General features: G+C 46.9%; 1 protein-coding gene across 1 annotated transcript in view; it reads left to right on the top strand.

The window, feature by feature from the left end:
* The window catches only part of LOC121002869 (macrophage mannose receptor 1-like), a 300143-nt gene that overhangs the window by 72458 nt on the left and 214997 nt on the right, over positions 1 to 12688 (top strand). The window contains exon 10 of the mRNA XM_040434498.1: positions 9058 to 9175. Within this exon, the coding sequence (XP_040290432.1) occupies positions 9058 to 9175 (118 nt within the window). The remainder of the gene's footprint in view (positions 1 to 9057; positions 9176 to 12688) is intronic.

The following is a 12688-nucleotide window of genomic DNA, read 5'->3' as shown; positions in this document are numbered from 1 at the left end:
GAAAGAACGTATGTAAAGTATGTTGTGCTGGCCCGAGTATTTGCCTGAACTACTCTGGGTGTATAATAATCGTGTTCATAACACTACCAGCTATACCCCACACATGCTGCTGTTCGGTCGTCCAGGGCAGAAGTTGCCGAAATGAACCTTGGACCTCTTACGGAGGAGTTCCCTAGGACAGCAGACTCATGGGTGCAGGAGCACCAAGACAAACTGAGGACTGTTCATTGGTTGGTCAATGAGAAGTTGCAACAGCAGACCCCTAGGGATCATCAACCTGCGCAGACTACATACTTGTCGCTGGGTGACAGAGTATTTGTTCGTGCTAAACTGCCCACAGATAACTTGGATGACCGCTGGGAACCGCAGCCATATATTGTGAAACGGCAGGTGTATCTGGAAGGCCCAGTCTACGATGTCCAAAGGGAAAACTCTGATAGGCCGACTCAAAGATTACACCATAACATGCTCAGACCTTGTCTTTCAGAGAGTCGTTCCCTAACAGATAATTCTGGAGGTGTTCAGGAGAGGCAATCGAAGCCTGTGAGTCCAAGAGACATAGGGTGGTGGCTAATCCCTACGCTGCCTTTACAGACTGATGAGTCATCCACCCTCAATTGTGCAGTAGCGGACACTATTCCTGAAAATGTGCTTCCACCCCGGGAGGGGCCGGGTCCTGTTCCTGCACAATGACAGAGGACCCAGGCCGTTGCAGATTGGAGCGCTCCACAGCAGGTATCCCCCCTCAGCGCTATGCGGCAGATGAATTTATTTGGTAGAGCTGTCGGGACGCCAATATTCTATGGGCTGGCATGTAAGGATGTGAGGCAAGGGATCTTAAATGTACTGTATTACTCTGCTATGTTGTGAATTGTATATTTACTGTAACATCTCACGTTGGTCAAAGGATACATTTATAAAGGTCTAAAATGGATACATTTATAAAGGTCTAAAATGGAGCTGCCTATCAGAGAAATACAATATTTAGAGAAATAACATATTTAGTTTGCAAAGTTGGTAAATAGCTAATTTATGGGCTGTTTTGGTCCTCTACAAGTGTGATAGCAGACTGTTTATGCAGGTTTGACACTGTACTTAGCAAATTACTTATTGCATCACACTCTCCCTGTGTGAGGGAAGGAGGTGCCTCTGGGTGCAAGAAGTGAGCAGACGGAGGCTGTGCTTGGTGCTGCTGGGAACCAGAAGGAAAAATCTCTGCTGAATCTGGAAGGAAATGGACCGGCTCACAGTGGAGACTGGCGACAGCATGAAGGGGAGGTTTGCAGCGACGACCCCAGTAATGTCATGTCTGTAAGATCCAGTTCTGGAGTGGACCAGGAAATGAGAAAAAGCACCAAGAACCTGCTCAAGGAACTGTAAGTGCAGCTTTGCAGCGTCACATTGCACCACACTGTTGAAGTAGCATTTGGACATACAATAACGCTCCAAGTACAGTTACAGTACATTGCGGTGTAAGGGCTGTGTCACGTCCACGGTTTTGGCCGTGACTCCTTGGGAGCCGCATACAGTTGCCCGCGGTTTGGGTTGTTGTTTCAACCGCAGCTTGAGGCTTGATGTTGTATGCCTCAAGTGCGGTTGCCGCGGACAACAGGTATGTGTGCGGTCCCTTTGGAGTTTTTGTGTGTGTATGTATGCACTGTTGTTAGTCTGTGTGCACTCTGTGTATTGTGTGGTGTGCACGGACACCTTTCCTGCATTGTGGTTGCCCGTGGCAACGTTTGTCGTTGTGTACATGTGGTGGCAGTGTCCCGGCCTTGGGCTGACTCCCAGGACATGGTTGCCACCCATGTCGTTGCCTGCGGCAACAACCACAGTGTGTTTGTTTTGTTGGACACTGTTCCTTTAAGTTGGTGTTTTCCCTTTCCTGTGGTGCTGGAAGGGTTAACTCCCTTCCCAGTGTGTTTGATGTCACTGGGTGTGTCTGACCGTTGGGTGTGGCCTCTTAGGCCTATAAAGCCTCTCACTTTGGCATGGCTCAGTAGGTTGCTTCAGTCATGCTTTTCTGTAGCAGCCTCCTGTGATTTCCATCTCCTTGTAAGGGCCACCCTTCCGGTCATAAGTTCTAATACCGTGATGTGTTGTTGATGTCTTGTGTCTTTGGTTTTTGTGCAGCTATGGATGTCCTGGTCCCTGTGTGTCTTCATGTGTGTGCTGTTTACCTTTGTCTGTGTGGACAGCCTTTTCCTTAGCACAGGTTCCAGTCAGCAAGGCTGAGACAGGTTTGTGTGGAACTGTTTGGTTCACCTGTCTTATCCATAGTCCTGTTTATGTACCCCCCTTCTTCATGCTGCTTGGCCAGTGAGACTCCTGCTCCTCCGTGCCTAGGAGGAGTGGGTTGTCTTACCCTGCTCCTTAGCCCAGGGACCGGTCGGAGGGTAAGTCAGGGATCCGAGGTTCCTGCGCATGGGTCCTCCTACCATCAAGGTCGGCCCATGCAGGTAGGAGACAGGGTCAGCGTTAGGGACGCAACAGGAGGTGACCTGCGCCCTGATTCTATGTTCCTGGCGAGTAGCGACTGGACATCTTCCCTCCCCCGCACGGCTGAGGATTTCCCCCATCCTCAGCCGTGACAGGCTGCGAGCTAATGCATAGCCCTAAGGGACTCATACGCTGACACCTTCCTATCCCTCTGGCTGCTCATAGGGTGTTATATGCTGGGAGCTGGAGTAAGGATTAACGTTACAAGAGACAGACATCATTTCCCTGTGGATTACAAATACACTGCTCAAAAAAATAAAGGGAACACTTAAACAACACAATGTAACTCCAAGTCAATCACACTTCTGTGAAATCAAACTGTCCACTTAGGAAGCAACACTGAGTGACAATCAATTTCACATGCTGTTGTGCAAATGGGATAGACAACAGGTGGAAATTATAGGCAATTAGCAAGACACCCCCAATAAAGGAGTGGTTTTGCAGGTGGTGACCACAGACCACTTCTCAGTTCCTATGCTTCCTGGCTGATGTTTTGGTCACTTTTGAATGCTGGCGGTGCTCTAGTGGTAGCATGAGACGGAGTCTACAACCCACACAAGTGGCTCAGGTAGTGCAGCTTATCAAGGATGGCACATCAATGCGAGCTGTGGCAAGAAGGTTTGCTGTGTCTGTCAGCGTAGTGTCCAGAGCATGGAGGCGCTACCAGGAGACAGGCTAGTACATCAGGAGACGTGGAGGAGGCCGTAGGAGGGCAACAACCCAGCAGCAGGACCGCTACCTCCGCCTTTGTGCAAGGAGGAACAGGAGGAGCACTGCCAGAGTCCTGCAAAATGACCTCCAGCAGGCCACAAATGTGCATGTGTCTGCTCAAACGGTCAGAAACAGACTCCATGAGGGTGATATGAGGGCCCGACGTCCACAGGTGGGGGTTGTGCTTACAGCCCAACACCGTGCAGGACGTTTGGCATTTGCCAGAGAACACCAAGATTGGCAAATTCGCCACTGGCACCCTGTGCTCTTCACAGATGAAAGCAGGTTCACATTGAGCACATGTGACAGACGTGACAGAGTCTGGAGACGCCGTGGAGAACGTTCTGCTGCCTGCAACATCCTCCAGCATGACCGGTTTGGCATTGGGTCAGTAATGGTGTGGGGTGGCATTTCTTTGGAGGGCCGCACAGTCCTCCATGTGCTCGCCAGAGGTAGCCTGACTGCCATTAGGTACCAAGATGAGATCCTCAGACCCCTTGTGAGACCATATGCTGGTGCGGTTGGCCCTGGGTTCCTCCTAATGCAAGACAATGCTAGACCTCATGTGGCTGGAGTGTGTCAGCAGTTCCTGCAAGACGAAGGCATTGATGCTATGGACTGGCCCGCCCGTTCCCCAGACCTGAATCCAATTGAGCACATCTGGGACATCATGTCTCGCTCTATCCACTAACGTCACGTTGCACCACAGACTGTCCAGGAGTTGGCAGATGCTTTAGTTCAGGTCTGGGAGGAGATCCCTCAGGAGACCGTCCGCCACCTCATCAGGAGCATGCACAGGCGTTGTAGGGAGGTCATACAGGCACGTGGAGGCCACACACACTACTGAGCCTCATTTTGACTTGTTTTAAGGACATTACATCAAAGTTGGATCAGCCTGTAGTGTGTTTCTCCATTTTAATTTTGAGTGTGACTCCAAATCCAGACCTCCATGGGTTGAAAAATTTGATTTCTTTTTTTTAATTTTTGTGTGATTTTGTTGTCAGCACATTCAACTATGTAAAGAACAAAATATTTCAGAAGAATATTTAATTAACTCAGATCTAGGATGTGTTATTTATGTGTTCCCTTTATTTTTTTGAGCAGTGTAGTATTGCGCAATACTTAGGGTGCACCCCAACGAGGAAGTCGTCCAGGAACATACAAGTGCAGCTAGTCTGCTTAATGGACTTTGGGGTAAACATCACATTTACTGGTTTATTGTTAGACAGTGTTAAATTTACTGTTGGTTTATTTTCTGTGCACCAATCTGTTTTATATATTCTCAGCTTCTTGTTCACTATATTGTTCAGTAAACCTAACGGCTGGGAAAGAACCATTGTCTGTGTCTGTGTAGCATCGTGTACCCTCTGTACCTGTGGGCCCAGCACTCGGTTTTCTTTCACTATTACACTCTTATGGGGATTAGGCTCCTGCTCCCATGTCTCTTTGGCAATGTCCAGCAGGCCTCTGGGATGTCTGCCATTTAACAGTTCGAACGGGGAAAACCGTCTTGAGATACTACACTTTTAACATACTTTTTAGGGTCTTATTAAACCTTTCCGCCAGCCCGTCTGTTTGGGGTGGTACACTGATGTGCGTAACTGCTTGATTCAAAGCAGCTTGCACAACTCCTTTGTCACTTTGGACGTAAAAGGAGTACCTTGATCCATAAGGATCTCTTTGGGCAACTGTATGTGGCAAAACATGGCAAATAGCTCCCTGGCAATAAGTTTGGTTGAGGTATGTCGGAGAGAAATGGCCTCCGGATACAGAGTCACATAGTCCACTACCACTAATATGTGTTGGTGACCCCGGGCCGACTTTACCACGGGCCCCACTAAATCCATACCGATCTGCTCAAAAGGTACCTCTATAATGGGGAGAGATACCAGTGGACTATGGAAATTCGCTATGGGAGCAGTAATCTAACACTCTGGACACGACTCACAAAACCTCTTCATAAACACCAGGCCAAAATAACCGCTGGAGTATACGCTCTAGTGTCTTTTTGACCACAAGATGACCTCCCATTACATGTGTGTGAGCCAAGTCTAATACTGCCCGGCAGTAGGGCTGTGGTACTACTAGCTGCTCCACTACCTCCTGTCGGACCTTGTTGACACAGTAAAAGTCCTGGGAAACAGCCATTTGGGGAAACACCACTTCTGCGCCCGGTTTTTGGGTTACCCCATTGATTACAGTCACTCTCTCTCTGGCCTGTACCAGAGTGGGGTCCTGGAGTTGGGCGGTCACAAACATGTCCTGGGACACCTCCAGCTCTGTGATAGATGTGGCCTCTGCGGCCTCATTGGCCAATACCTCTAGGGGAAACCTATCAGGGTTACACTCTGGTCCTATGAAGGGGACCCTTATGGCCGGTACCCCGGAATCGGGGTCTTTAGGTTCAGAACCCGGAGTCTTTCTTTACAAGAGATCGCGCTCCATCCTTCCATAAGGACCAGAATATGGGTAAGTCTCTTCCCAAAATAGCCCCGTGTGGAATGTTCTTTACCACTCCCACCACGTGCTGTACATCCCCACCCGGGTGGCCATGACAACCATTGCCGTCGGATACTCTCGGATATCCCCATGGATACAGATAACGGAGACAAACCAGTGACCTGTGCACTAGGGTCAATAGACTCCCGGAGTCTAACAGCGCATTAATCCGGTACCAGTTAATGGACACCTGGCACATGAGAGGTTCACCAGCACTCAGCAGGGTGTCTGCGGTACAGACAGGCCTGGCGTAAAATAAGGGCCGGTGAGCAAACCCGCAGTCCATGGGTTCGGTGGTCAAGGGCAGTTAGCGGCCCTATGTCCAGGCCCTGGCACCGCCAGCATCGGATCAATGTGTCTTCACGAGCCCACGGGGCACGTTTAATGGGCCTTTGGGTTGCATTTTCCCCTGCTTGGGATCTGGACTTTTTCCAAGTCTCTATAAGTGGGGCCGGGGGTCGGGGTGTCACCGGTTTTTGAGAAGTGTCCAGCAGTAAATCCTGGGTGGCCATGTACTGCTTGACCAGGCTGACCAACTGGTCGAGTTTGTCCGAGTCCCCCTGACCCACCCAACGCTGAATGGCCACTGGCAGAGTACGCACAAACTGATCCACCACCACCCGCTTTATCATCTACTCTGGGCAAAAAGTCTCAGGCTGGAGCCATTTCTTCACAAGGTGCAACAGATCATAAACCTGTGACCTGGCAGGTCAATACTGTACAAACGCCCACTGGTACACTCGCTGGGCCCACACATATGTATTGACAACCATGCGGGCCAGTACCTCACCTTTAAGCTTCCCACAGTTCTGGGCATCCTCACAGCTGAGGTCAAAGTAGGCCTTCTGTGCATCCCCCACCAGAAAATCGGAGCCACCACTTCAGCCCACTGGTCGGTCAGCAGATTCTCCCGCTCTGCCGTTCTTTCAAAAACGGTCAGAAAGGCCTCCACGTCATCTTCCGGAGTCATCTTCCTCAACGCTGACTGGACTTTATCCCGGGCCGCTGGCTGGAGCTGGGTTGCCGCTGGTGGTGTCTTCTTCAGAGCTGCAATCTACTGTAGCAACAGGCTGTTGGTCTGTTGCTGTTGTGCATTGGTCTGCTGCTGCTAAACATTAGTCTGCTGTTGCTGAACATTGGCCTGTTGTTGCTGCGCATTGGCCAGCACCAGCTGCTTCAGTATTTCCTCCATCTCAGCTGCAGGCTTAGGTTGTAACTTTGCTGGTTTAATCCAAGACATGCGAACACTGTGTTTGCCTTACTTGTTTGCACGCATCCTCCATCATATGTAATGCCGTGGGCTCCTATCACCAGTGTTGAAGAAAGGCAGGGACACAACAAAGTCACTTCAATATACAGTAGTTTATTGCTTGTTCCAGCCAACTTACAGTTCAGTACAGCCGGATCGCAGCCGGGTCAGGTAATCAGTGTATGACATCCTAAATTAATTAATGAAAGGCTCTGGCCTCTTCTAGATCCGTCCACAGGCCAGTGTTTGCTTCTCACGTGCCTTGCAGTCTGTCATCTGTAGTCTCTCACTCTAGCAAACCCACCCTGCATTATGCTGCTGATTTTTAAACACAATCGTGGACATGGGCCACGTATAAAATCCAGAGTGGATTGTGGGGAATAAGCACCCACCCAGCTCTTTGCTTATTCCCAGTAAAAGACAGGCCCGGATTAGCTAATACTAGCTATACTAGGTAGCAACAGTGTCCACTATCTATCTTAGTGGACACTTCTAGCTAGTGGCTTCCACTCCACCAATGCCGGGTACCTTGGTGGCACGTCTCAGGTGCACCACAGCAAACCACCATATGCATCTCCGTAATAGGTTTCCTTACTTCATATATGAGACATGTCACTGCCTCAGAAGGAACTTAAAAAAATTAAACTTTATAAAAATAAAAAAAAAGTAAAAAAAGCAATAAAATATATTTCAACATTGAAAAATTCAGATATATTGCAAAAATAGTTGAAGGGCATCTATCAGCAGATTTGTCCCTATGACACTGGCTGACCTGTTGCATGTGCACTTGGCAGCTGAAGACATCTGTGTTGGTCCCATGTCCATATGTGCCCGCATTGCTGAAAAAAAATTATGTTTTATTATATGCAAATGAGCCTCTAGGAGCAACAGGGACATTGCCATTACACCTAGAGGCTCTGCTCTCTTTGAAACTGCCGTGCCCACAGCATAAACGTGATCACACCTGGTCCTGTCAATCAAAGTGCATATGAACATGAGACCAACACAGATGCCTTCAGCTGCCAAGTGCACATGTAACAAGTCAGCCAGTGTCATAGATACAAAACTGCTGACAGATGCCCTCTAAAGTAAAATTTGTAACAACAACCTGTATAACAAAGATAGTAAGAAAAATCATCAGTAGAAATCAAGGGGGACATTTATCTAATCTGCTAAAAATGTTACAACTGATGTTGCATGCAACTTTTTGTGCCTAGATGTTGCTAATTTTGTGATGTTTTGTGAGCTGTGCCTTCTCACGCCACTTTCAGAAGTGGAGTGAGAAGTTGGTCAGGTTTTGCCAGTAGATCACTTTTAACTCATATTTATGAAGTTGCAACCAAATAAGCAACAAAGTCGCAGCCAGTCGCAACTCTACACCAGGTTAACCCTCAGACTTAGTCCTCATGCACACGACCGTTGTGTGCATCCGCATCCGTGGTTCCGTTTTCAGTTTTTTTTCGAGGACCCATTGACTTTCAATGGGTCCGTGGAAAAATCGGAAAATACACCGTTTGGCAGCCGCATCCGTGATCCGTGTTTCCTGACCGTGAAAAAATATGACCTGTCCTATTTTTTTCACGGTCAACGGTTCGCGGACCCATTCAAGTCAATGGGTCCGTGAAAAATCACGGATGCACACAAGATTGTCATCCGCGTCCGTGATCCGTGTCCGTGATCTGTGTCCGTTTTTTCCTATCATTTCAATGGCAAACTTGAATTAGATTTTTTTTTCATTTCTCATGTCCGTGGATCCTCCAAAAATCAAGGAAGACCCACGGATGAAAAAACGGTCACGGATCACGGACCAACGGAACCCCGTTTTGCGGACCGTGAAAAAAAACTGTCGTGTGCATGAGGCCATACTTTCACTAAAATAGGTGCTGAATTTATAAAAAAAACATGTACCACGTTAATAAATCTTAAAACTTCAAATACATCTACGATTAAAATTTTTCCCCACAAGTCCTCATACGGCTATGTTGATGGAAAATTTTAAAAAGTTATGTCTGCTGGAATATTCGGATGAAAAAAAATAAAATAAAATAGGCTGCATCTGTATAAGGAGTTAATAAAATGTTATTTAATTTTTGATACAGAGTAAGAAGTAAGGACACGGATTTAGACTCCTGGTATGGCGAATACAATGCACATTTCTGGATTGGTTTATGGCGCAGTAATCTGGATGAAGGCTTCATATGGTCAGATGGTTCGCCTGTAAGTAATGACAATTATCGTCACTAGAGATGCGCCAAGTTTTCATAAATTTTGACTCTGCAACTTCACCGAAGTTTACCAACAAATTTGATTAATTACGAATTAATTCTTCACAAATCTCCATAAAGCAGGTATACCCAGGCCACTGTGCCTTAGGGTACAGCCACAACGGGCGGGTTGCGGCCATGCTGCGGTAAAGAACTGCTCTGCCAATTAGTCCGCAGCTTCCTGTCATTTAATAATGAAGACCTTGACTTCAAGCATGACTAGAGAAGCGCGCCGGCAGGGGATAAAGAAACATTTTCTGAGTTTTAGCCGCATCAGCCTTCAGGAATAAATTTATCGTCTGAAACACGCTGCTGGCTACTGTCGGGTACTTCTGGCAGCTTGGGATGGTTTTTGGAGGTGACAGTTTCCCTTTAAACAGGGGCTGTTGCTGCTATAAGATTTGGCTGTTAGGTGGGGGGACAATATGCATATTATAGCCTGCAATCTCCTGCAGTTTATTTGACAGTATAATATTAATCAGCTCTGGCATACCAACTTCTCCAACCCCAGCGCTCTCCTGCCCTACAGGAGGGAGCCCTTCTTCTGCATCTGCTTTTCCTCCTTTTCCACATCATCCAATATTGATGAGAATATGTCATCAGGAACATCCAGCTCCTCCTCTCTCTGCATCTTTCTGACTTTTCTAGGACATGGAGACTTTGAAGTAGGATTTGGAGGAAGTAAAGCTAGCAAAAGATGAGGATGGTCATCATTAAGACCTAGCCCCCCTAGGGGGTGCAGACTGGATGGTATTGGTTGGCACGCTGGCAGTGGAATAATTAAGGCTTCCATCTTATTGGTATTGAATTACATATCTTAATTTACGATTGATGTAGGAATAAATAAGTAAATGTAGGAATAAATAAATAAAACGGACACAGTACGTCTCCCTGCACTCTCCTTGCAGCCTCCCTGCAGTCCTCCTCTTCAATGAGTTTCTATTAACTGTTTTTAGCAACATTGTCCCTAGAGCATGAGCGCTTTTTTTTATGTCTCTCCCTATGCTCAGCTCATAGGATAATGGCGGAGACCAAGCCGATGAGGCTTTTATAGGGCTGTGACATCACAGGGGGTGACAATTTGTGGATTGTCTGGCTGCACAGCATTACCAATATCAGATTAATGGGCATCCTACACCCTTTACCCATGCAGATCAGTTCTTCTCCAGCAGCTCCAGTTCCCGAAGCTGTCAGTGGAACTACAGTACCGCTCCATCCACTATGTAGTGAACAGAACTGGTAACTGCAGTGCTGTGTCTATTCACTTCAATAGGAGTGTAGTAGGATTTCTGTTGCCAGAGCTAGAGCAGAATAGCTGATCAGCAGGGGTGTGGGGTGTCAGATCCCCACTGATCAGATATTGATGAATAGATAGATAAATAGATACTGTAGATAGATAATAGATAGATAGATAATAGATAGATAGATAAATAGATACTGTAGATAGATAGATAGATAGATAGATAGACAGATACAATAAACAAAAAGTGAGGCTGCACTCCAATTGTGGTAAAAGGGCTAAGCCATGTTTATTCCCAAGGCATAAACGCCTTTGGAATAAACAAGTCTTCACCCTTTCACCACAATTAGAGTGCTGCCTCACTTTTTGTTTATTGGGTTTATCAGTGGAAGTAATCCCTATCTCCCCTAAGGATTTGCACCCAGCCTCACATTGTCTAACTGTGCTGCTGTTCTCTTTGCAATTAGATAGATAGATAGATAGTTAGATATACACTCACCTAAATAATTATTAGGAACACCTGTTCTATTTCTCATTAATGCAATTATCTAGTCAACCAATCACATGGCAGTTGCTTCAATGCATTTAGGGGGGTGGTCCTGGTCAAGACAATCTCCTGAACTCCAAACTGAATGTCAGAATGGGAAAGAAAGGTGATTTAAGCAATTTTGAGCGTGGCATGGTTGTTGGTGCCAGACGGGCCGGTCTGAGTATTTCACAATCTGCTCAGTTACTGGGATTTTCACGCACAACCATTTCTAGGGTTTACAAAGAATGGTGTGAAAAGGGAAAAACATCCAGTATTCGGCAGTCCTGTGGGCAAAAATGTCTTGTGGATGCTAGAGGTCAGAGGAGAATGGGCCGACTGATTCAAGCTGATAGAAGAGCAACGTTGACTGAAATAACCACTCGTTACAACCGAGGTATGCAGCAAAGCATTTGTGAAGCCACAACACGCACAACCTTGAGGCGGATGGGCTACAACAGCAGAAGACCCCACCGGGTACCACTCATTTCCACTACAAATAGGAAAAAGAGGCTACAATTTGCACGAGCTCACCAAAATTGGACTGTTGAAGACTGAAAAAATGTTGCCTGGTCTGATGAGTCTCGATTTCTGTTGAGACATTCAAACGGTAGAGTCCGAATTTGGCGTAAACAGAATGAGAACATGTATCTATCATGCCTTGTTACCACTGTGCAGGCTGGTGGTGGTGTAATGGTGTAGGGGATGTTTTCTGGGCACACTTTAGGCCCCTTAGTGCCAATTGGGCATCGTTTAAATGCCACGGACTACCTGAGCATTGTTTCTGACCATGTCCATCCCTTCATGACCACCATGTACCCATCCTCTGATGGCTACTTCCAGCAGGATAATGCACCATGTCACAAAGCTCGAATCATTTCAAATTGGTTTCTTGAACATGACAATATGTTCACTGTACTAAAATGGCCCCCACAGTCACCAGATCTCAACCCAATTGAGCATCTTTGGGATGTGGTGGAACGGGAGCTTCGTGCCCTGGATGTGCATCCCTCAAATCTCCATCAACTGCAAGATGCTATCCTATCAATATGGGCCAACATTTCTAAAGAATGCTATCAGCACCTTGTTGAATCAATGCCACATAGAATTAAGGCAGTTCTGAAGGCAAAAGGGGGTCCAACACCGTATTAGTATGGTGTTCCTAATAATTCTTTAGGTGAGTGTATATTGTAGATAGATAGATAGATAGATAGATACTGTAGATAGATAGATAGATGGACACAATAGATAGATATATAGATACAATAAGATAGATAGTGTAGGAAGGCAAAAGGAAGGTAGATATGTGTCACCAAGGTTCCTGGCCTCTGTGAAGTAGGAGCCAGTATTTAAGCTGTCAGTGGCAGTAGTTGGTTGACATTTTGTTTATTTAGTATACCTGTAGCTGTGAATAGCTGATCTGGGACGGCTCTTACTGGGAGTAGTTATAGTGCTGGGTGGGTGACTACTCCCCACGTTCCAGGCCGGGTCTTGACTGGCCTACAAAACAGCCAGCAGTGTCAGGTGGGGGTGATTACCTATCTCTGACAGTGGAGCTCTGTGGAGTGCTGTGTGGGATCAGAGTCTGAGCTGGAGTGGCAGTGCCTGAAAGACTGAGGACAAAGCAAGGTTCACATGCACCCCGTGGGGCTGAGGCGGCTCTAGACTTTGTGAGGCCTTAGGCGAAACTCGAACATGAG

The sequence above is a fragment of the Bufo bufo genome, chromosome 5 (genome assembly GCF_905171765.1).
Source record: "Bufo bufo chromosome 5, aBufBuf1.1, whole genome shotgun sequence".
NCBI classification, from domain to species: Eukaryota; Metazoa; Chordata; class Amphibia; order Anura; family Bufonidae; genus Bufo; species Bufo bufo.
This window is presented reverse-complemented; position numbering and strand designations above follow the sequence as displayed.